Source organism: Excalfactoria chinensis, chromosome 4 (assembly GCF_039878825.1).
Source record: "Excalfactoria chinensis isolate bCotChi1 chromosome 4, bCotChi1.hap2, whole genome shotgun sequence".
Classification (NCBI taxonomy): Eukaryota; Metazoa; Chordata; class Aves; order Galliformes; family Phasianidae; genus Excalfactoria; species Excalfactoria chinensis.
This window is the reverse complement of record NC_092828.1, coordinates 46,068,260-46,091,156: the sequence shown is the minus strand read 5'-3', so window position 1 is coordinate 46,091,156 and position 22,897 is coordinate 46,068,260. Positions and strand designations below refer to the sequence as shown.

The window sequence follows — 22,897 nt, the reverse complement described above, 5'->3', positions numbered from 1 at the left end:
ATATTTTTAATAATATCAGTGTTTTAGAATTACAGAATCATGGAATGGCCTGGGTTGAAAAGGACCATAATGATTATCTAGTTTCAACACCCCTGCCATGGGCAGCGCAACCAGCCACTAGACCAGGCTGCCCAGAGCCACATCCAGTCTTGCCTTGAATGCCTTCAGGATGGGGCATCCACAGCCTCTCTGGGCAACCTGTTCCAGTGTGTCACCACCCTGTGAGTGAAAAACCTCCTCCTAATATCTAACCTAAACCTCCTCTGTCTTCATTCCAAACTGCTCCTCCTTGTTCTATCACTATCCACCCATGTAAACAGTCATTCCCTCTCCTGTTTATACACTCCCTTCACTATGAATTTTAAGCTTTTTATACCTGATTGGTTTTAGACTGCTGAAAAAAAATGTTCTATTTGGGGGATTTCTGGTTGTGTTTTTTGATGTTTTCTATTTCCCTGATTTGCAAAGTCAAAGTGCATTATTTATCTACATATTTAAAATCAGAATGTTATAAATATTGTCAGCACACTATGTAAGTCATCTAATAGCCACCTTGGTATTTTAGTGGTTCAGCATAGACAGCGATGATGACATTTGATTTCCAGCGTTCCTCTGACATAAACTAACTCTCCCGTGTACTTAGTAAAATGTAGTCATGATGGATGAAATGTTGTGAAGATTTCCTTACTTGCTGCCCCTCAGCACACAAATGTTTTAGTCTTGTGAAGGTCTCGAAGCCCCCATCAATTTTGTTGGGGTTCTGGTTGCTCTAACCTGATGCATCAAACATATCCTCTAGATGGCTCCATTTGTTTCTGCGTTAAATGTATTAATAACAAAAAGAAGGGGTGTGCTCATCTTTCTTTGTCTGCGTGAATTTGATCAGAAGTAAATTGACTTTGTTTATTTTTCTTTAAAAATTGAGAGCACCTTAAAAATGGAACTTTATGTTCACTGTTTCATATAAAAGATGGGTATTTTGATTTTTTTTTCCTTCTGATTGATGGTTTGTTTGAACTCTCTCATACTTCTTTTGAAATTTTGGTCCTGTATATTTTAAACAGCTGACTTAGTAGCATCCTGCTGGTTTTTCAGGAGAATCATTGATATATTAAATGCTTTATATTTTTATTTTGAACATCCACTGCTTTTGTTAGGTGAGATGCCTGAAACCAAAGAACCTTATTATCTAATCTTAGCACTGGGCATGCAAAGAAGGCTACCACTATGAGTACAGTATAGAATAATGTGTAGTTTTCACATATCCCATGAATTAAAATGACATGTTTTGTTCCACGTGTCCTCAGGAATTATTCTTTAATTTGCTTTCTGTCTCCCTTCCAGGTGTGGATGTGTGGAGGTGGCATGTTCGATGTTCCATGCTCTAGAGTTGGGCATATCTACAGGAAATATGTCCCTTATAAAGTTCCTTCTGGAACCAGCCTAGCACGCGTGAGTAATTGGGTTTTGCTGTTTTTCATTTTCATTTATAATCACTTTCTTCATTTCCTGTGAACTAGTTTCCACACCTAACAGTAAGCCATTAAAATGTGAAATGAATGTTGCTTTATTTTTCTGAAATGAGATGTGCAATTGCTGCAGTTATGCTGCCTTGCAGAGATAAAATTGCAAAGAGCAAAATGAAAGCTTAAAATTATAGGGTTGGACATTTCAGCACAGAAGTGTGTTTCATACCAATTCAAAAGAACCTAAGAATAACCTAAGGCTTATGCTTCTTGAATAGCACAGTGTTGTCAGTCATAGCAGGACCAATTTGAATGCACGTTTTCTTATCAGTCAGCAGAACAGGCAGAATCTTGCATAAGGAATATTTTCTGAGGGAAAAGAACTGAGCAACAATGATTTGAGTGACTGTCTAATTATTGTATAAAACCTGGTTATGGGATACTACCAGCTTGGAGCCACGTGAGAAATTAGAATACCTCTAGATATTTCTCAAAGTTTGCCATCCATATCCATGGGGGGCTTTTTGCTCAACAGAAAATGTTCTGTGACTTTCTGGAAATGTTCACGGAATGTCAAAAAGGTGGGAGGCAAAGGGCACAGATGTAGCTTCCAGGAAGATTCTAGATTTATTTATGCTTAAGTTTAATCTTTTCTATTTTAGAAGATTCCTTTATTTATTTATTTATTTATTTCCCCAAAATAAAATGGCATTAATATTGCATCTTGTATATTGCCATAGGACAATATTTTATGAATCCTTTTATTCTTAATAATGAAAATGTGGTAAGAATAAAAGAATAAATTTCTTTTGAAGGGAAGATTTTCTTAGTTTCAGCAACATGGAACAAGGCTGGCTGTGATAACTCTGGAGACAGGAATGAGGCCTTCTGTACTCTCTGCCTGACAGCTGCCTAGAGAGAGAAAAAAATGTCTTAAAAGAATATCCATGTGAATAGCAAGGCACAGTAACAGTGTTAGTGGTTGTGGTAGTGTTAGTGACAAGGGTATTGATTAAGTTGGGAGATCCAGATCTTCCTCTAACCTAACTACGTGTATTCTCAAAAATATCCTCTTTCAGATTTCTACATTGGTTGATATAAATTGCTTTGTTCATGGTGTCCCCTGGTGAAGTTAAGTTTGACGCTACCTTTCATGGTGGCACTGTGAATACTTGCAAACAACAGGTAGCCACAGCCTGCAGTCTCCCTTTCTTTCTATTCATATGTATATATGTGTATATATACATTAATGTAATGTATTTATATTTTCTATCATAGATGTATTTTCACATAATTCTAATAAAACATTTGAGAAATATTAACACCCCCAAATCCCTGATATAAAATTAAATATCTACCCATACACTGCCCTGTGTTTGTGAGAAAAGATGTACTGTGATGATAGGATGAATCTTATCCTTTCCATTCAAGAAATAGATAGTTTCATCTGTGTTGTTAGAATCTAAATCATGATGTTTCATAGGTAAATTCATGACATTTGTTTAACGTGGAAAGAAAATATGAATTTTCAGGTTCTTGGATGTTTTATGGTGCAGTATTCTAAATCAAAATAGACTGTTAAGATACATTTTATCAAGGATGCCAACAGTAAAAGATTTTCTGTACATTTGAATGTTTGAGGCTATCTTAATAACTCACCAAGGAAGAAAGGACCCTGAACCATAATGTTGTGTATACTTTTAAGCCTAAAAATATTCTCTTTCTCTCATTCAAGCCACAAAAGCAAAAGCAAGTACATACTCATCTTTTGTATATCAGTCCATTTGAAACAGACCATTAGTGGTTTTGAATTAACTGCCCCTAATGGAGCTGTTAGCCAAAATAAGGATATGGCATGTTGCCTAATATACTATATACTAAAAAATAACCAGAAGTATTATCCCTGCAATGTTCTCAGTACTTTCCATAAAACTTTTTGCTAAATCCTTTTCCATGTTTTGCTATGTAAAGGAGGATGTTGGAGGTGCAATTCACAAGGGAATAAGCCATAGGAAGCCTAATTGGGATTGTGTGAATGATTGCAGTAGCCCCTTCACTAGTCAAGGGAGAGCTTTCTGTTGTGCAGATACTGTGTTAAAGAAGCATGGATTTTCTCATCCTGTCCCTCAACAGCAGAGCAAGTGTCAGAGGGACAAGTTAGGAAGATGGAGCTTAGATCATGACATGGATCTCTTCTCAGGCTGTTTTAGCCTGTGTTTGTCATAACCTCCCTGGCTTAAGATTAACATTTTACCTTCACTTCTCTTAAAATTTCACCTGTCTACATCTTTTAGCAGAAAGTTTCAGCATGCAGTTTCAGCTAGCTATGTAATACTTGGCCAGTTTAGATATAATTTTAAAGAGCTAGGATCTGTCATGAGGATAACTTAATGTATAAAATGAAAGACTTGTCAAAAACTGTTCTCTGCCTTCCCCATCAGTAAAGGACCATTAATGTACCACACACAATAGCAGGTGTCATTGCATCTCACAGAATCACAGAATGGCCCCGGTTGGAAGGGGCCTCAAGGATCATGAATCTTCAGCCTCTCTCACCACAGACATGGCCACCAACCTCCACATTTAACACTAGACCAACAGTAGTCTCAAACAAATGCAGATAACAAAGCTGACTATTTTTTTTTCTGGAGTTGTCTCAGGATGTCACTGCTTGCCAGAGGCCCAATTTACAGGTAATTGCACATAAAATGAGATAAATGGGTATTCAGATGACAGCAGCGATTCCTCATAATAATGTGGAAGTACCACGTAATTATTCATTCATTTGTTCAGTCACCATCTGCACAACACTGCAGTGACTAATATCTACTTTTATCTGTTTGTTTTAGGTAAAGTATAGCAAACAAGGCCTCAAATCTTAAAACCCTAAACAAGATGTTGTCCTGTTTATTAAGAACTTCTCAATTGCTTGACTGGATTGCTTTAGTTGCTTTATGATATTCTTCACTGTTGCTATTTTTTAATTATTATTTTTTTTAAGAATTTCAGTTAGGCCATTTTCTTTTACTGAGTTACCTATGAAGTTAGACCTTAAAATGCAATTAGCAATTTCTTTTAGATGTATCCCAGAAAATGATTTTTTTTATTTTGCTTCGTGTTGGGGTGGGGCTATTTTTTCTACTCATAATTCTGCCAGAGCTACAAGAAAATTGTCAGTAAGCAGTCGCTTTCAATAGGATATACAGAGATGAACTTGGAATTTCAAGATATCCACAGAATTCTTTTTTGTTTACAGGTATTTTACACAGCATTTTAGCCTTAACTCAGGAACATTAGAGCATTAGGCCTTCCTGAAGGGAAGGGCATTCCCACTGAAGTTCACATTTGGATGCTAACCCAACAGCATGGTGAATCCTAATCTTAACCTGAATTCCTCCCTGCACTCCAGGACGTGGAATCCCAGAGCACAGTGATCCTCTGACCCAGCAGACACAAGCCCGATGACATTTGCCTCATTACACAGTGTCGCTGAACTGGGACTTGCAAGAGTTTGTTTCAGGAACTCAGCTGCTAAAGGTGGGTTCAGATTCCCACCTGAACCATTCTCTCAGCCTTTTTCTATGGCTTTGAAAAGATAATTTCTTTAAATACAGAAATGTAGCTAGACCATCTGCTGCTGTGACTACGTTTGCATTTTTGGCAGAGCTTCCTTTAATATTATGATCATTTATTTATATATATATATATTTTTCCAGCTGCAGCTAATGTTTGGGCTTTTCTTAAAGCAGCCCTCCAACACTTTCTTTTGTTTCCAGACAAGTTAAAGAACAAAGGAGAAACAGCTAGGTAAAGAGAGCTCATAGGGCTGTGTTTTCTTGTGGCTTGAGTGCAAACCAATAGATGTGGCACACTGCTCGGGGGCAGTACTGGCACTTTCATAGTCACTTCCATAGCACTTAGCACACTTTCTAGTGTTTGTTCAACAGCCTGGCACTATAAGCCAGGTTATGTGTCTGGAAACAAACTACTGAACTCTCTTCTAGGATTATCAGCAAAGGTGGGCTGTAGGATACCAAGCATGAGTCCACAAATTGGGCATCACAGTCTCAAACAGATGTTACACCTTCCTGCTGAGGAGTGGGCATCAGTAAATAAAGCTTGTATTTATACCCTTCTAAAACAGTTATCTCTAGAGTGGCCAAGAGGATTCTGTGCTGCACTTTCTCTTCCCACAGCAGCCCTACAAATAGGCTGAAGAGGTGTGCAGGTGCAGTGCTTGGGCTAGGAAGCATCTGGCAATGCACCGAGCCCTGCAAACCAGCCTCAAGTGAGCAGAGATGTGTCCTGTAGTGACAGTTGGCTTTTTCCAGCCACCTCTTCCCGTTTTCAAGGTGTAGATTTAACTTTTTTTCTTTTTTCCCCCTATTTATTTAATTAATTATTTGTGTGTGTATGTGTGTGTGTGTGTGTGTGTGTGGTGGAGATACAAACATTGTTAAAGAGAATGAAACTCTGGCTGTTTTCAGATGATGTCTCTAGAATTTCAGTTCTAGGTATTTACAGTGTACAGGCTGAAAAAAGTCTCTTGCTTCTTTGCCAGCTGTGCTGTGCTAACTCCCACGAGAGTTATTTATATATACCACCAGCTTTGTCACCTCGTTAGCGCACTGTCTTCCATCGAGAAGCCTTTCTTTTACACCTGCAGACATCTCTTTATTTGCTTGCTTTTTTCCACAGGTACAAATCATTATTGGATTGCAAGCTAATTAAGTTTTAAACACGATTATGTGCGAAGGACCAAATCAAAATGTCCAAGAGAAGAGTCTGCCAGACAGTAGCACTGCCTAATGCCAAAGGGAAAAAAAAAAGAGTTAGGCAAGAAGAGGAAAGGGAAGAAAGCCCCCATTTGACCATAATGGATGTGGGCAGACATTTTGATCTGCACATCACAAAGCTATATTTGGTGTCAAGGAAATGTTTTATTATGCTTCCACTGTATAAATATACAGAAAAGAGTAATGATTGTGTTCTGTCACCGAAGGAGAGGCGTTTGCATGACATTCGGGTTTAGGGTACTGTTTTTCTCCTTGTGAGCCCTGTGAGGATTTGTATTCTGCTGCCTCTCTCATATTAATCCAGACTTGTTGAATAGGTTCCTCCAGTCATACTTTTTCTCCTTCTCCACAGTGATTTATTGTTACATTATATTACCTGTTTGCCAGAAGAACATAAAGTATAGTTCTCTTGGCTGGATGGATCCCAGTGTGCTTTTTAAATACTTTTTATGTAAAACAAACTGTATGTTACATTTTTTCTAGCCAAATGAAATGCAGCTGCTACCAGACGTAAAAAAGACACCCGTCCTGAAGCAGCAGCAACACTATACTTCACAAAACAAACAATAAAGAACATTAAAGATAGGAAAATGAAGTAGGTAGAGAGAAAATAACCACATATGGATGTTATTAGGAAGAAATAGATTAATATGTTGGTTGTGGCAGAGATTGTCTCATTCTTTTTAGCAAATAAACAGTCGTATCCCCTCTTACATTTCATAGCTGAACTTTCTAAGCATTCATAGCTGACGGCTCTAGGCATGCTACAGTGACTCATGTTTGATTGATGTAATTGAAAGTGATTTTTTATGTCCTTGCTGATGAGAGAAAAGACTGTTGTGACACATAAAACAACACCAGATGTGTGTGTGTCTGCTGGTGACATACAGCTTCCTGGAAAATGGCCAGGTTAAATGTAGGACAACAGGAATTCATTGCAGGATGCACCTGTGCCCATGGTAGTTTAATATTGACAAAAGCAAAGTCTGTGGATTAGGATCAGGGTTGGTTTCATTCCTAGAGTGAGGTAGGCACAAAATCAGAAGAACACAGTTATGTAGGTGAAGTGAAACAAGTAAGAGAACTGTTGCACTGCTTTAGTGCCACTGGAGAACAAAAACGTACTTAGGAACATCTGGAGAAACTGAAAACAGAAATTGAATTTTAATGGTGCCTTAACGTCTGCATCAGGGACATGAATTGGAAAAGATGTAACTGTGGGATGGAGTTTTGCAGGTTTGCAGTGTGCAGTAGCATGTCTCTAGGTAACATTTTTATTATGGAGTATGGAATTACCCTCTTCTCAGGGACCAATCTAGTTTAACCTTGCTCAGAGAAAACATTTATGGACCTGTCCTTTGCTACGTCTCTCCCCAAGTCCAGTTTTCCAACCTACTAACCAGAGCCCATCTTCTCACTGAGTTTCACTAATAACATGTCACTTGAAAAAGGCGGACACTCTTACATCCTTAAAAAGAAATTCGATCAAAGAGATGTATGTTTCCCACTTACTGAGAAATGTGAACAGGACAAAATAGTCCATGAAATATTTCTGTCTCTTTCTCCAGGCAAGTAGTTTCAACTCTTTATTGAAGTCTGGATATCAGTGACATTTTAACTTACCGTATTGTCATAGAACACTGCTGAAAGAAAATCTAACACAAAATTCCAGTTTTGAATGTGTGACTTACATAAAAAATCAAGGAAAACTTGTCTAAATATAAGCCCAACAGTAAAGAATTTATCAAAGAGCAAAGTTGTAGCAGTGCCTCAGTGTAATCACTTCAAAAATGCATGCATGGACAACTGATGGCAGCTGATTAATAAGTCTCTCTGAGGCTGATATGACCCTTGCATGCATCACTCAGCTTCTAGGTGGCACTGTCACAACCCTTCACATAGACGTATGCATCTTCTCAAACATCTTTCAGGTGTATTTTTTGTCATGGAGAAACTTTTCACTGAATATGAGGACGGAGAACAAGTTATCACTGATCTGTTGTGGATAGGTCCTGAGAAACTCTTCAAATGTCCATCTACAATTCCTGTGACTTCCTTATGTTGTGTAATTAATTCATGTAGTTATTTAGTGTTGAACTGGTCTTCATTTAATTACTCTTTTTTTTTTTTTTTTTTTTTTTTCCTTTTTTCCCTCTTCAGTTAAAACTCCAACTTAATCAGGCTGGGCATCTGTAACTTTGTTATGAGTAGTAGTTTGCCAAGCTACAGCAGTTTCTCAGCTGTAGAAACATATAGTGTCAAATGGCTTGGCACCTGTTTTATATTCACATTCTGTCAAGATCTTGTGGTTGTTCTTTCTCATTTATGAAGTTTAATATGGGCTTATGCTCCAGAATGTATCTAGCTTCATTTCAAGGCTCAGGCAAGGAGGACATGACACAGTCCTCCTTCCTCCACGTCAAACTCTCACAGATAGTGAGAGTCAGTTCTAGGAGAGACTTACAAAGGACTTGAAATCATTTCCTTGCAAGTATGTCACTTGACAAGTAAGCCTTAAAGCAAGATGACTTTTCTCACATTTCAGTTGTGAGCCTCTTCCTTTCTGTTGGTAAGGTCAGTAGGAAACTAGAATCTCATTGATGTGTGTGGAGAAGTTACGTTCCTAGGAGGTTCTTATCATAGAGCAACTTCTCACAATATTAGACAGCCACAGAACTGCAATATTCAACTCAGCAGAGCTCATTCATCTCCAAGGACATGATAAGTTATTATACTGTAAGTAGAAATGTGAATGGTGTTCGCCTTTGATTGTGTAAGATTGCACTGGTCTAGCTTGCAGAATTTGATCTACTTGACTTCATTCAATCTAAATATGGAGGTTAACTGTTATTTTAAGATTTTGCTACTGGTCTGTGAGTGTTTATGTTAAAGTGAGATGCTGTGATTACTGAGCTTCTGTAGTGATAATAAAGATAAGAATCTCGTGTTAACTGAAGACAACAAATCTCTTTAAAGTGTTTGGATACAGATTGCATTCTTCTTGTAGCAACCAACTTCAGAAAGAGCTTTCCACTATTTCGGGAGGGAGGGCTCCTTGCAATCGTGTTTGTAAATAGCCCAGAGGTTAGCAAATAAGGAGTTTATATTTTAAAAGCATACTCACTGAAATTCAAAGTTCTATCTCATACAGATTCAGCAAATTATGATAATGTATAAACATACCAAGAACATATAGTTTCACTATAGAATCTGACAAGTGCTGGAAAATTTTTAGCACAGGATAGAAGCATAGCTTTTGGAAGAACTAAGGAACAAAGTTGTAAGTAGATTTAGATCCAGTCAGTCTCACTTCAGTGCTTGGTAAAATTATGGAGAAGATTACTCTGGGAGTACTGAAAAGCACAATACAGTCATTAATCAGCCAACATGGGTTCATGAGGAGAAAGTCCTGTTTATGAACTTTTTTTTCTTTTATGACAAGATTAGCCACCAAATTGACCAAGAGAAGCAGTTGATAAAATATTTTGGAATTTCAGCAAAGTTTTTGGAACTGCTTCGCACAATATCCTTCTGCATAATATGTTCAGCACTCAACTAAAGAAATAAAGAAGATTGAAGTGGATGAACAATTGGCTCTTGAGTCAGGCTCAAAGGGTTATTTATAGTAGATGGAGTTGCATCAGGCTGGTGGCTAGTCACTGGTGTAGATCTGTAGAGCTTCACTTTAGGACCAGTTTTCTATAACATTTTCTTCAAAGAGCTCGCTGCAAGACTCAAAGGTATATACGCTTGCATATACCACGAAAATAGAAGCTATTTGTTGGCTCCCTCAAGGGTAGAAAGGCCATAGAGAGAGATCCTGACATATTAGGGGGTTGGGTAATTACCAATGACATGAAGTTTAACAAGAGCAAGTGCTGAATTCTGCACCTGGGATGGAGCAGCCCTGGATATATATGTACAGACTGGGTGACAGAAGACAGGAGATCAGCCCCCACAGTATGGGATCTAGGGGTTCTGGTTAAAGGCAAGTTGAATCAACACTGTGCCCTGGAAGCCAATAGAGCCAACTGTACCCTGAGGTGCACCAGACCCAGCACTGCCAGCCAGGTGAGAAAAGGAATTGTTTCACTCTGCTTTGTGCTGGTATAGCCTCACCTCCAGCACTCTGTGCAGGTTTAAGCACAGTGCCTAGGTGAATGGCATGGAGCTGCATCATGGCAAGGTTGGGCTGAGGATTATGGAAAGGTTCTGCACCATGAAGTGGTGGGCATGGCACTGGGCATCACCATAGTTCAAGGGACATTTGGACATCACTCTCAGTTTTGGATTTGAATTTTGTGTAGTAGGAACCCCATTGGTTCCTTCTAACTCAGGATATTCTATGATATTTGGATAAAGCAGCTTACCTCATATTTGGGGAGTGGTATGCAGAACTGTATTTTCTTCAAGTTCAATAAGTTCCTACCATCACAGGGAAAAAAAATTACATCAATTAAGGGTTTGTTGGATAGCAAAGAGATTTTAATGGGTGAATGGGAATTTTGAGCTAATGAGCAAGTATAATAATATGCAGCATTTCTGTTGGACTCTTTTCTCATTCAGTTACAGTCATCTAGGTAAGGATGCAGTTCTTTTAGATTAGCCAAATAATGGGAGAAAATTCCAGCAGTCTTCTATAATACCAGTGGGCTGCATCTCTGCTGAAGTTACTTTGAATTTTTCTTTCCTAAGAAATGTTTTTACTGTACTTTTACTGTATGCTTTTTAATATGGAAATGACACTATTAGATAAAGAGATTACCAAAAAGTAGTATGATATTTTCTAGAACAGTCTTGAAATTTATTTGCATTATAGTAAATGAAGTGTTCAGCATATACAAATGGAAAATGTGCTAGAATGATCACACTTGTTTTTCAGATTCTAGCTGTTGGGTTTAATATACTTAGGCATATTTTGTCCTCATGTACAGAGTCTCATCACATAGTACTTCTACTTGGTAGATTAATATGTTATTTGGTTTCTGCCAAAAGCATGGGATTGCCATTTAGATGTTGTTCTGCAGTTTGTTCTGGCTTTCTTTGTCCATCCCAGCTCCTGTATTCTTGAATTCAAATGTCTTGTAAAGTAAAGAAACGTAGTTCTTTAAATTAAATTACAACAAAAGGCAATCTTGTGTGAAGCATGAGCCATTTCTGTGTAGGGTTCGAAGTGATATGATTCCATAAACTTCTTTAATTTTGCTGGCTTTACCACCTTGCAGGTTTTAATGTATTTTCTTCACAGAGAAAAAAACACCTAGAAACTTACCTTGCAATTTCAGCTAAAAGCTCATTCTGTATCTTGCTGTCTTTATATTCAGATCAGTTGTGTTAGCTCAGAGACATCTAGTTTGTGCAGATTAATAAAATTCAAGAAAGGATCTTTCAAACGAATCTCAAGAGCAAATCAGAGTAAGAATCAAGCTAACTTATATGCAGAGGATGTTCTGAGAAGAAGCATTATCTTATGTTACTGATAATCAGATGCATATTGTCCTCCAGCTTATTACAGAGCAAATCTCAGCATTTTGCAGTTAGTGTTCTATAAAAAGAATAATACAAAACTTGATGATCTTGTTTTTACAAACAAAGCAATAAGAATACTTCAGCGTGTCAATGTCAAACCAGCAAGACGTTGCTTTACTAGTGAGATAAGAGGTTATTGGGCAGCTGTGGAAATGCAGAATAGACTAAATCTGTATTCCACTTCAACATCTGTATATAAATTCACATAGAAAAAAAAGCCATACAGAAATAGAGAAAATCCCCATCCTTATCCCACAGCTATTTAGACTCTGTGATGCTAAACAAAATGAAATTTTCTTTTTTCAGTCTTATCTGCCTGAAATTTTTCCTTACAAGTCATTTTTCATTTTATAATTTCAGCAAGCTAACTCAATTACTTCGACCAAATTCTTACACAAGAAAATTAGGTGTTTTCTTTCCTGTAAAGTGCCAATAATAATAATTAATTAATTAATTAATTAATTAAAAAAGAAAAAAAACCTCTGTAGGACATAAGCCAGAACTGGGATTCATAAAAAAATAGCCCTTGATATGTCTACAGGATGAGTGTGGAAAGCCACAAGATGCTCTGCCTGTCCCTCAAGTTGCTTTGCCTCAGCTCAGCTCCACTTCAGGAGTATGGGCTATGCATTCACAGATTTACTGGTACACTACTATAGCAAAGCTTTCCGTCCAGATCTAGTGCAAAATCAAACAGGAGACAGAGTCATGGGTCATGACTGCTTTTCCCCATGCACGTGCATGTAATTCATACCCAAAATGTGGGCATGAGATGTCATTTTGGGAAAGATGGCAGGGCAACTAGACCTCCATTCCAGGGGAGTTTTCTAAAAGCTCTGTAATGAGAATTGAGGACGCAACAGGATGTGCAGCTTAGTGAAGAGAAATTAGCCAAGACTGGAGAAGGCTCAGAAATGCAAAAACTAGGCAAAGAGGTCATATGATGGCTGAGGTTTAGATGCCTTTCAGATGTGAAGTGAGATACATCAGAAGAAATAGCTCAAACTATTTGTGCTCATTAGTAGGTTCTAAGCTAACAGGAAAAGGCACAAGTACAAATGTGAGCAGCTGAAAGAAAATCTGTTTAACATCCAGCATTAATCAAAACCCATGTGAAGATACATGAAGAATGTGAAGTAGAATAAGGTGTTCATCAGTGAAAAGACTTTTACCAAGTCAGCAGGAAAAAAATGATATTTAATACTCTATGGGGGTTGCTCTACACTACAGATAGCTTACGTTTGCTGGTATTTTTCTACATGTTAGGAATGAAAAACTAGACCTGTTAAGCTTACAAGTTGTATGGGCTATTGATTTTGTTTGTTTGTTTAATTATCCCCATCATGGATATCATTTCAGTCAATGCATGAAAAAATAATAGTTGTGTTTTTTCTGCTGCACAGAACCTGAAGCGTGTGGCGGAGACATGGATGGATGAGTTTGCAGAGTACATTTACCAGCGACGGCCTGAATACAGACATCTCTCAACTGGTGATATCTCCGCCCAGAAGGAACTTCGCAAGCACCTGAAATGTAAAGATTTCAAGTGGTTCATGGCTGCAGTGGCTTGGGATGTCCCCAAATATTACCCGCCTGTGGAGCCTCCACCTGCTGCCTGGGGGGAGGTGAGGAATACATATAAGAGGAAATTTAAATGAACCTAACATTTTACATCACAGGAAATTAAGAGTATGAAATTATATTTGGCAACTTTGATAAGTAGTGTTATTAAGGGAGTTCATCCCAGAATTAGCCATTAAAATGAAAAACTGTCATGTCTTAGGACTGTTGCTATCCATTTTATAATTCATTACAATTTAGCATGTACAGGCCTTAAGATACATGCCCATTGAGGACAAGAACATGGAAAAGAATATGTAGCATTCATTGTTGCATATCACAAGTTGATTATAGAATCTCATTAGCAAAAAGGAGGTCTGAAGTCAACACTGTGTTTTTGCGTGTCTGCTTATATACCTCCTCCTATACTTACAGTTCACCAGGATTACTGTGCAGGTGCAGTTATGTTTGGTCTGTTTTTCTCATATATGCAGATATGAAAAGTGGAGCCTTGCTACTTTTCTTTTAAGAAGACTAATTTTTGCTGAGCTTGTGGTCTGCATTTTGTCGGTTCCATGTGCTGGTAGCAGAAAAATTGAATGTGCCTTTTAGGGAAAAGGGAAGGGAAAGGAGAGGAAAAGGAAGTTAGCATCTGAGCATCCCTTGATCAGTGGGCAAACAGCCTGCTGGAACTCTCCAACCATACCCAAAGAAGATCTGCCTGCAGACTTCTCTGAAGAGCAGAGCCATGGCAAACCCTGTTTTGACAGTTTGTTTTCTGTAGCTGAAATGAAAACACATTTGGAGGGATAGGAAATGACTTTCATAGTTGTACTGGAAGTCTCAGTGGCCTTTTACTCCTAGAAGCTGCTGCTGATTCATTGCATCTTGAAAGTGGCACACATACAGCTTTTTCCTCTTGATTCATTAAGATTTATAAGAAAGGCTTTCCTCTTTCTGCTATTTGAAAAACGTAAGAACATCTGTTCTGAGTTTTGGACTTATTTTACTGGAGATGCTCTTGGGGTTCTAGGACAAAATGAAGAAGGCAGTTTTTGACCAAAACTTTTGATAAGACCCTGTCAGTATATCCTCAGTGGTCAAGGTCCATCCAGGGGATTGCTAAGCATAGGTACCTTTATTATTCTCCAGACCTTCCTCCCTCCCTTCCTCCCTCACTCCCTCCCTCTCTTCCTCCTTTGGTCCCTTCCTTCAATTTATGTGTGTCTTACTAGTCATTACTCCTTAAAAATAAGGAAATCCTTTGTAGTTAATGGATCTTATATCTTTAATGCTGCTGCCCACATTTCGTGGCATAAATTTACATCAAGAGATAACAAGTTTGTCAGTAGAAGCCAGGATTGATCATGGTTGTGTCATTACTTCTATGTCCTCTTCCATGGTCTTCCACACACATACATATGCATTCTTCAAGGACTGTGATCATGAGATCTACAACTTCTACAGACAGCCAAACATTTCTTAACTCAGTGAGAGGATCTAAGTAGAAGAAATTGTGATTCAGATATTAATTCTGTTCACGTCATTACTGATGCATTCCTTGCATAAAAGCACGAGTTCGTACATCGTAGTAGAGGTAACAAATGTGTACCTTAAAAGTACTTACTGTGTTCTTAGGAAGAAAATGAAGACCAAAGATTTTGTTTCCTTTAAAATACAGTTTCTCTCACATAAGAGAAGTTTCAGTCCTACCATTCTATTTTTCCCTGAGACTATCACGTTCCTGTGAAGTTTTAATTAATCTGTTGGCTCTTAGTAAGAACTTCAGCAAACTTGGAGGTCAATGGCTGCCATAATTAGAAACAGAGAGAGGAACACAGACTGTGTGTTACTGTTTTGTAAGAATCAAGCAGCTCTAGAAACCTTGCTGACTAAACACACCAGAAGTCTCTGCCAAGGCTGACTGCCATTTAGTACTGTCTCAGCTTGCACTTGGAAAGACTTTAAATCAGTCTGAGGAAGAATAAACAAAGAGGTGCTCAGGCAGTCTTTGGCTCTAGTATCTTGATGCACTGATAGTAGAAGCTATGTGGTGTAAAATCAGACATCTCATAAACAACCCCTGCATAACTCCTCTCTTCCTGCAAACACTCTTACTTAAAGTCTGATACGTAAATCTCTCAACAAAATCTATTCACAACAGAGAAGAAGTAAATCTGAGAAACAAAGAACTAGTTGTCTCCACTACCCTCAACACGACCTTATCTCTTGTTCTTGTTTGTGCCTTTTGTCCTTTGAAGCTGGCAGGGTGTATCTTTCATTTTATGTTTTGTTCTGCCTTCTGACATCCGAAATATGTGCAGCACAGCAATGCAACGATGAATCCAGACAGATTAAGGTTAGTGAGACTGTCAGTTCTTTGGATGAGATTACCGTACTGTTTCCTCTCCTGCCATGGGGGGAAAAAAGGCAAATTTTATATTAGATTTTGTTCTGTTTCTTAAAGATATATTGGAAAGTGTGCTACCAGCTGAAAAACAGTAATAACCATCCCATTCTCTTTCAAAGGTGCAATAATTTATTTGTAATGTGTATTGGAAATCCTGCTGAAGGAAGTTAAAAAACAACAGCTGCATTAGGTGAGATCTGTACAATGAATGTTTTCTTAGGAAGTTCTTTTAAATCTACAAGCTGCTGCGTGTGTATTGCGCAGCTTCCAACAATACCTTTGAAAACACATTTTACAGTAAATCAATCATGTACTGTCAGCCATTGTAATTTGTTTTAGACTTTACTAATCCTATTGTCAGGGAGGTATGAAAAGATTGATTTGTTTCACTGGGTCAAAAGGCAAATATTTAAGGTTGGTTTCATTTGTCGTTGCATAAACTTCTTATTCGGTGATATAATACAAAGCAAGTCACTCAGTCACTGCAGCAGTTCTGAGCTATAGGACCTGAAAATACTCGTTTTTCAGTCCAGACCTCATGGATTTTTTAGAATTGTTTTATAGTACTGTCATGAAAATGTCACACATGAAGTTAAATCAAGCAGCATATCTGAAAAGGGATTAAAATGTAAGAATGCACTAATCTCTTTAGATTAGTTTTAAAGTCTCACCTTCATAGCCTTAATGAGTCAGTATCATCCCACCAAGTGTCACGTGGTCATTGTACAAAAGTAGTATAATGAGCTATTCTCCATTGCACAAAGAGCAAGTGCCACACAGCTGTGCTTCTCTCAGTTTTTCCATCAGGATCACTGTCATGCAGCACAGCAGAGTCCTCTACTTCTTCAGAGAGGTCTTTAGCAGTGCCTGACTTCTTTCAACTCCAACTTTTCCTTTTTATGGCTCACACAAATGATGAATCCATTTAAAATTGCCGTGTATCTGTTGGCAGGAAAGGTGGCTCATTTCTCCTTATTTGATCTGTAGACATTGATGGCCCTAGGGTTATCTGAGAATATAAGTATGTACTAAAGTCATCTTTAAGTGCTGCTCAGACACATAAAGCAACATAAATGGATGTTGTTAATGTCTTCCAAGAGCTGCAGATACTTTCTTATTTTCAGCATGGAGTCAGATATAGAGAAAATGTTTATGTGAGCTGATAACATCAAGGTTCATCTCATGTTGCTGCACTGTATAGGCACCATGAGGATAGCCATGGTATCATCTCCACCTTCATCATTTTAAGATGACCGTGCTGAACATAAATCTGCATCCAGTTCTGGAGCCCCTAACATAATAAGGACATGGAGCTGTTGCAGAAGGTCTAGAGGAGGGCCACAAAGATGATCAGATGGCTGGATCACCTGCCATATGAGGACAGGCTGAGAGAATTGGGGCTCTTCAGCCTGGAGAAGATAAGGCTTCGGGGGGACCTTATAGTGGCCTTCCAGTAGCAGAAGGGGGCCTACAGGAAGAGGGATTTTTTATAGGGGCATGTAGTGATTTGATGAGGAGACACTGATTTAAACTGGAAGAGAGTAGATTTACGCTAGCTATAGGAAGGAAATTCTTTACTGTGAGGGTAGTGAGACACTGTAACAGAATGCCCATAGATTGTGGTTGCCCCCTCCCTGGAGTCGTTCAAGGCCAGGCTGGATGGGGCTTTGAGAAACCTGCTCTAGTGGGAGGTGTCTCTGCCTGTAGCAGGGAGGTTGGAACTAGATGATCTTAGGAATCCCTTACAACCCAAACCATAATACAATTTTACAAATTGCTCACCACTCCCCAACCAATGCCCTGCTCTCCTCTCAAGCGGCAGAAGAGGGTGAGATGAACTCCCAACCCCCCCCCCCCCTTCAAAACTCTCCTTCTGCTTGATATCATATAGCATAGGATATCTCTAAAGCCAGTTTAAATCAGCTGTCCTGATTCTGTCCCTCCGAATGGTAATTGCTAAGTCACAACCTGATTGAGCACCTGGTGAAGGAGCACAACCAGTCCTGGGAGCACAGATAAAAGCAATTCAGCAGGTTCTACCCCTCCTTAAGCCTCATTTAAGGACAGGCAGATACAAGAGAAGGTTCTCTATCTGGGTATCTCTCCTTTTGGAGTATTTGGCAAGCTCTGTTCCTTGGGATGGGTAAGCAAATCTTTCTTTCTTGAAATGGATTGTGACCATCACCCTTTTCTCATTTATTTAGAGCTGGTTGTTTGTTATTGCCTTTCCTTATACCTCTTGCAGCCCTTCACTAATATGAGATGAGAAATTGGAACAGCCTTGTTTCTGTATGAACCTGCTCACCAATAACTACAAACATTGGTGTGCTGTTAACCTTTTTTTTCTCCTAGGCCAAAGCCATAGCATCGTACCAGGCACTCTAAAGAAAACGATTCTCTCTCCATCGCATTATTTAGTATATTCTGCTGTATGTAAATGCACCTTAGAGAGAAATGCAGAGATACTTTAAAAAAGCATGAAAATTCTGAATTTAAAATGAAGTATTTTAACAGGAACTAATAATCTATGCTGACAACATCTGCCAAAAATATTTTGTATGTCTAAGTCCTTTGTTCTTTTCCCTAAAAATTAATGTAAAAATATCAAATCAACAGCTTCAAATATTTTCTTCGAACATAAAACCGAAGTTCAAAGAACTTCTGTCCTGCAGTACCCCAGCTCCTGTTTAATATATTCCCCTTCATACTTTTGTAGTGCAGTTGAGCTAATCTGCTTCTTTCTCCAAGCATTGACTACTCTTCAGGATCATCTTTTTTTTATGTGGGCTTGCTAATGTTGTGAAAAGAAGCTGTAGTTTTAATGTCTATTTAATTCTTTTTCATAAGCCCCAAGGACATCTGTATGTAGACTTAAGTAGTCCTTTTCTTCATGGCACACTACCTCACTTAAAAAGCAGAAATCAGATGCTACAGCAGCAGAGATTTCCCTTACTTGGCAAGTCTTTATTTCCCAAACATTGGTGCAGCACAGAAAGAGTCTCTATGCTTTTGGCCTTACCCCTTCCCTATAGAACAGGTAGAATACGAGCCCATTAGAGTCTGTACTTTAACACATGAATTGCTCTCTAAAAGAACTATAGGGTCTGCAGTCTGTCTTAGTAGCGTCATCCCAGTGTGTGTTCAGATAATATTTTAGGAGCTATATGAAAGATAAAATGCCTCCACAATTGCCCAGCTACAAATGTTGGAAATGGGAGTGTTAGGAATGCTAGCTGTGTCTCTAGTTGTAACTTAAACATTTGACATCTATTGTGCCGTGTGACTGGAGTCAAAGCAGTTCAGATGTGTACTGATGTATACGTGAAAATACAGCATCTCTTTGCTGCATTCCTACTCTCCTTCCTTCTTCTGTGAAGGGATCTTAGGGGATTTGTGGGCAGCATAGAGCTGGCATTCAGCAGAATATTCCCTGTGGTTCTGGCAGCAGTTTGATGGCACGGTTCAGTTTCTAGTGACTGCCAAGGCCACACAGAAATACCAGAGAACAAAAGCAAAGATTTACTGAAATGCTTATAACACAAAAAGAAAATGAAAAACAAACCACTACCCCTCTGCAGCTGAAAGGATGAATAAAACTGCAGCAACAAAGAAAAAGGTGAATTAACATGTGGGCTGCAACAAACCAGAAGAAAAACTGACTTGAGGAAACCTTACAGGAGCAGAGGGAAGAACAGAGGAAATAAAAAAGAGAGGTGGATTCCAGCCGTGAATATCCTAAATGTAGCTTTGGCTCAACGCCTTCCAGAAATGCTTAGAATACATTTACCACAACATCCAAATGAATGAGAACAGGATGGAGCAATGACATCTAGGTAAAATTATGTCAGCCCTTTAATCTGATGAGCACTCGTTAGATGAGGAGTGTATTCTCTTTCATTTTAGAGATCTGAATCCAAATAATCTTTGGAGAAGATTTTTCACTTAAGAAAAAAATATCTAAAAAATAAATCTTTTCCACTTCCTGTGCTTATCTGTCTCTTTTGATGGATGATATGAGAATGAGGAGAGGGTTACTGAGAGCTTATTACCTTTCATCCTTTTTCTTTTAGTTAACATGACTCTGCTGTGGGACTCAGTGCTGGGTTTCTGCACCTGTCTGTATGTACTAGAAGGTTAGCACCAATTGCTTTTACTGCAATTTCACTGCACTGAAATAAGAAAAAATGCCCTAGAACTGTGCTTGTCTATGTTTTGAAAAAATATGCCTCTGAGCTCTGATGAAGGCTCAGAATTCTCAAGCTCAAACTGCTGCTCACATCGTTTGCTCAATCTGCTCCTTTCTAGGCTAAGCAAATGCAGTTCCTAAAGCCTTTCCTGAAGGTGATGTGGTGTTGGGTTTTTTTTTCCGCCAGTTCCTGTTGCTTTCCCATCTGTCTAAATCTTTCTTAGAACATGATGAATAGACTAAATTCCAATCCTCCAAAATAATAAGAAAGAGCAAAGCAGCTCTCCTATTGGTTATAAGACTAACCCCTTTTGTTCTCCCTGTGTTCTTTTCTGCGATGAGTTGTTTTTCATCCTGTTTTGGTTTTCTTTGTCTTTTCTGTGAGATAAGCCATATTTAAGAGTAGCAATATTTATGTTTGTCTAATATAAAATGGCAACAATGATGACTGGCCTAATTAAAAAAAAAAAGAAAATCCATTGAAAATTACAAATATCTCCCCAGCTCTGTTCAGCATCTAGCCTTTCTTTTTTTAACATATGGGTCAAAGTAGTTGAAAGAATGTCAGAAATGTGCATCTCCCTCCTATCTATTGCACATTCAGTATCTGTATACAAATCCATGAACCCACAGAATCATTAAGATTGGAAAAGACCTCCAAGATAATCTAGTCCAACCATCCACTTACCACCAGTATTCCCACTAAACCACGCTCCTTAGTATCACATCTAAGCATTTCTTGAACAGTGACCTCACCATGTCCCTGGGCAGCCCATTCCAATATCTGACCGTTCTTTCAGAGAAGAAATCAGATGTTTCTGAATATCCCCGCTTGACCCCGCTTGCCACAACTTCCTTTCAGGTAGTTTTAGGGAGCAATAAGGTTTCTCCTGAGCCTCCTCTTCTCCAGACTAAACAATCCCAGCTCCTTCAGCTGCTCCCAGTAAGACTTGTGCTCCTGACCCCTTACAATTTTGTAGCCCTTCTCTGGATGCGCTCCAGGGCGTCAGTGTCTGTCTTGTAATGAGAGGCCCAAAACTGAATACAGCACTTGAAGTGCGGCCAAATGAATAATGAATGTGCATAGGCTTTGGTTACTTACTGTCTGTGCATCTCATTGAAATGGAAAGTTTAAGAAATCCTTTCACTTTGGCAGTGTCTGAAGCATTTTTAAACAGCTCAGCCAGAGTATTCAAGGGGAAATGTACATGTTATTTCAAAATAAATATGGCACTTTTCTCTCTTTACTAGTAGTGGGCAGCCTGTGCATTTTCAATCCAGTTCTCCAGAAAATCCTCCTTAAGAGCAGTGGTGCATAAATGGTGTGAGTAATAGTCACATGTTATTATTCAGTTGTTTCAGCCTCCAAAGTGATCATAGTATCATCATAGTATCATAGTATTGTGCGAGTTGGAAGGGACCTTAGAGATCATCGAGTCCAACTCCCGGGATTCGAGCCCTCTGTGTAGCAGAGCGGCACTTCTACCCCCTGCTCCACAGGGGGGATTCGAACCCGGGGCCCCTGGTGTTGCAAACGGGAATTCTACCGCTGCGCCACCGGGGCACACATCATTTCCTTTTAAGAATAAGTCCTACTGCAGTTTGTTTGCAGAACCATACAGACAGCACAAGGAACCTCTGTGGCCAGTTCTGTATGACTGAGTCTCAAGTCCCTCAGTTTCTAAGATGGCTAAATTCATAACCCCATAATGTTGGAGACTATGTTCTGCAGCCTGATTTGATGTGACATGTTGCTGCTTGACCTTACAGATTCGAAATGTGGCAGCCAATCTCTGTGTGGACAGCAAACATGGAGCCACGGGGACTGAACTGAGGCTAGACATTTGTGTGAAGGATGGCTCAGAACGGACGTGGTCACATGAACAGGTATTGTAACAGCTAAAAGAAAAAGCAGTGTAAAATTATTGGTTCTTTTTTCCAGCACTTATCTGAAGTTTCTTCCTTTACATAAGGTAAAGTTAAGCGTAGAGATTATTTTTGAATGACTACTGATCTTAATGTCATCTTAAAAGTACTCTCTTCAAACTAATGTCAGAACTTTGCCATAGTCTTCTAAATTTCCAAAAGGATTTCTAGCTCTCAAAGAGCTTTCAGGTCCCTGGTTCTATTCTACTGTCATAAGAACATATTGAGTTCAGTTCACTTCACTGAAAGTATTTTAAAAATACTATCTGGCATCTATTGATTGTCTCCTTTTATGCTTTCATCTCCATAAACACAGTAAGTGGTTGTATTTTAATATGAGCTATAAGCAAGATAAATAGTGTGAAAGCCAGAGCGGAAATCACAAACATGAGGGTTGATAAAGGCTCAAAAATGCTTTAATCTAGGTTGGTTAGGAAGAAAAACATAACGACTTGGGAGTGTGAAGGAAAAGAGCTCCAATTTGTACTTGCTGTGATTGTGAGTAGCATAGGAAAGAGGTTGTGCCTAATTAGCTCTGGCCAACATGAGCAGAGAATCTGGATGGAAAGTACAACCTGGCCATTTAGTAGCAATTTTAATGAACGTGCCTTCTGCACAGCAAGGGACCCAGATGAGAAATATATATATATATATCCACAAGGCTGAGGAGAAAAAAATTGATTGTGAAGTATGGCATTTTTGAAGATATTAAAAGCTCGCGAGGGAGGAGTGCTGAGGAATAACTGAAGTGCTGAGGTCAAAAATTCCTTCTCTAAGGACAGTGAGAAATGCAGGGGAAGGTGTGTAAGTGCAGGAAGCTGAGGAGCTAAAAATATCATAATTCAGATAAAGTGCCAACACAAGGGGAAGGAAGCTGCTGAAAGAAGACTTCTTCATGTAGCTAACAGAGATAAAGCACAGCAGTAGGGTGCTGAGATAAATAAGTAGAACTAAGCTTTGTTTATGAAAGTGGGAGTTGTTTCCATGAGGCCACGGGGGAGCAACACGTCCCTTCTAAGGCTTG

General features: G+C 38.9%; 1 protein-coding gene across 2 annotated transcripts in view; it reads left to right on the top strand.

Moving 5' to 3' along the window:
* The window catches only part of GALNTL6 (polypeptide N-acetylgalactosaminyltransferase like 6), a 421,154-nt gene that overhangs the window by 382,157 nt on the left and 16,100 nt on the right, over positions 1–22,897 (top strand). For both annotated transcript variants that reach the window (XM_072334685.1, XM_072334684.1), the window contains 3 exons: positions 1,345–1,452; positions 13,195–13,416; positions 21,718–21,834. In XM_072334685.1, coding sequence (XP_072190786.1) covers positions 1,345–1,452; positions 13,195–13,416; positions 21,718–21,834 — 447 coding nt within the window. The remainder of the gene's footprint in view (positions 1–1,344; positions 1,453–13,194; positions 13,417–21,717; positions 21,835–22,897) is intronic.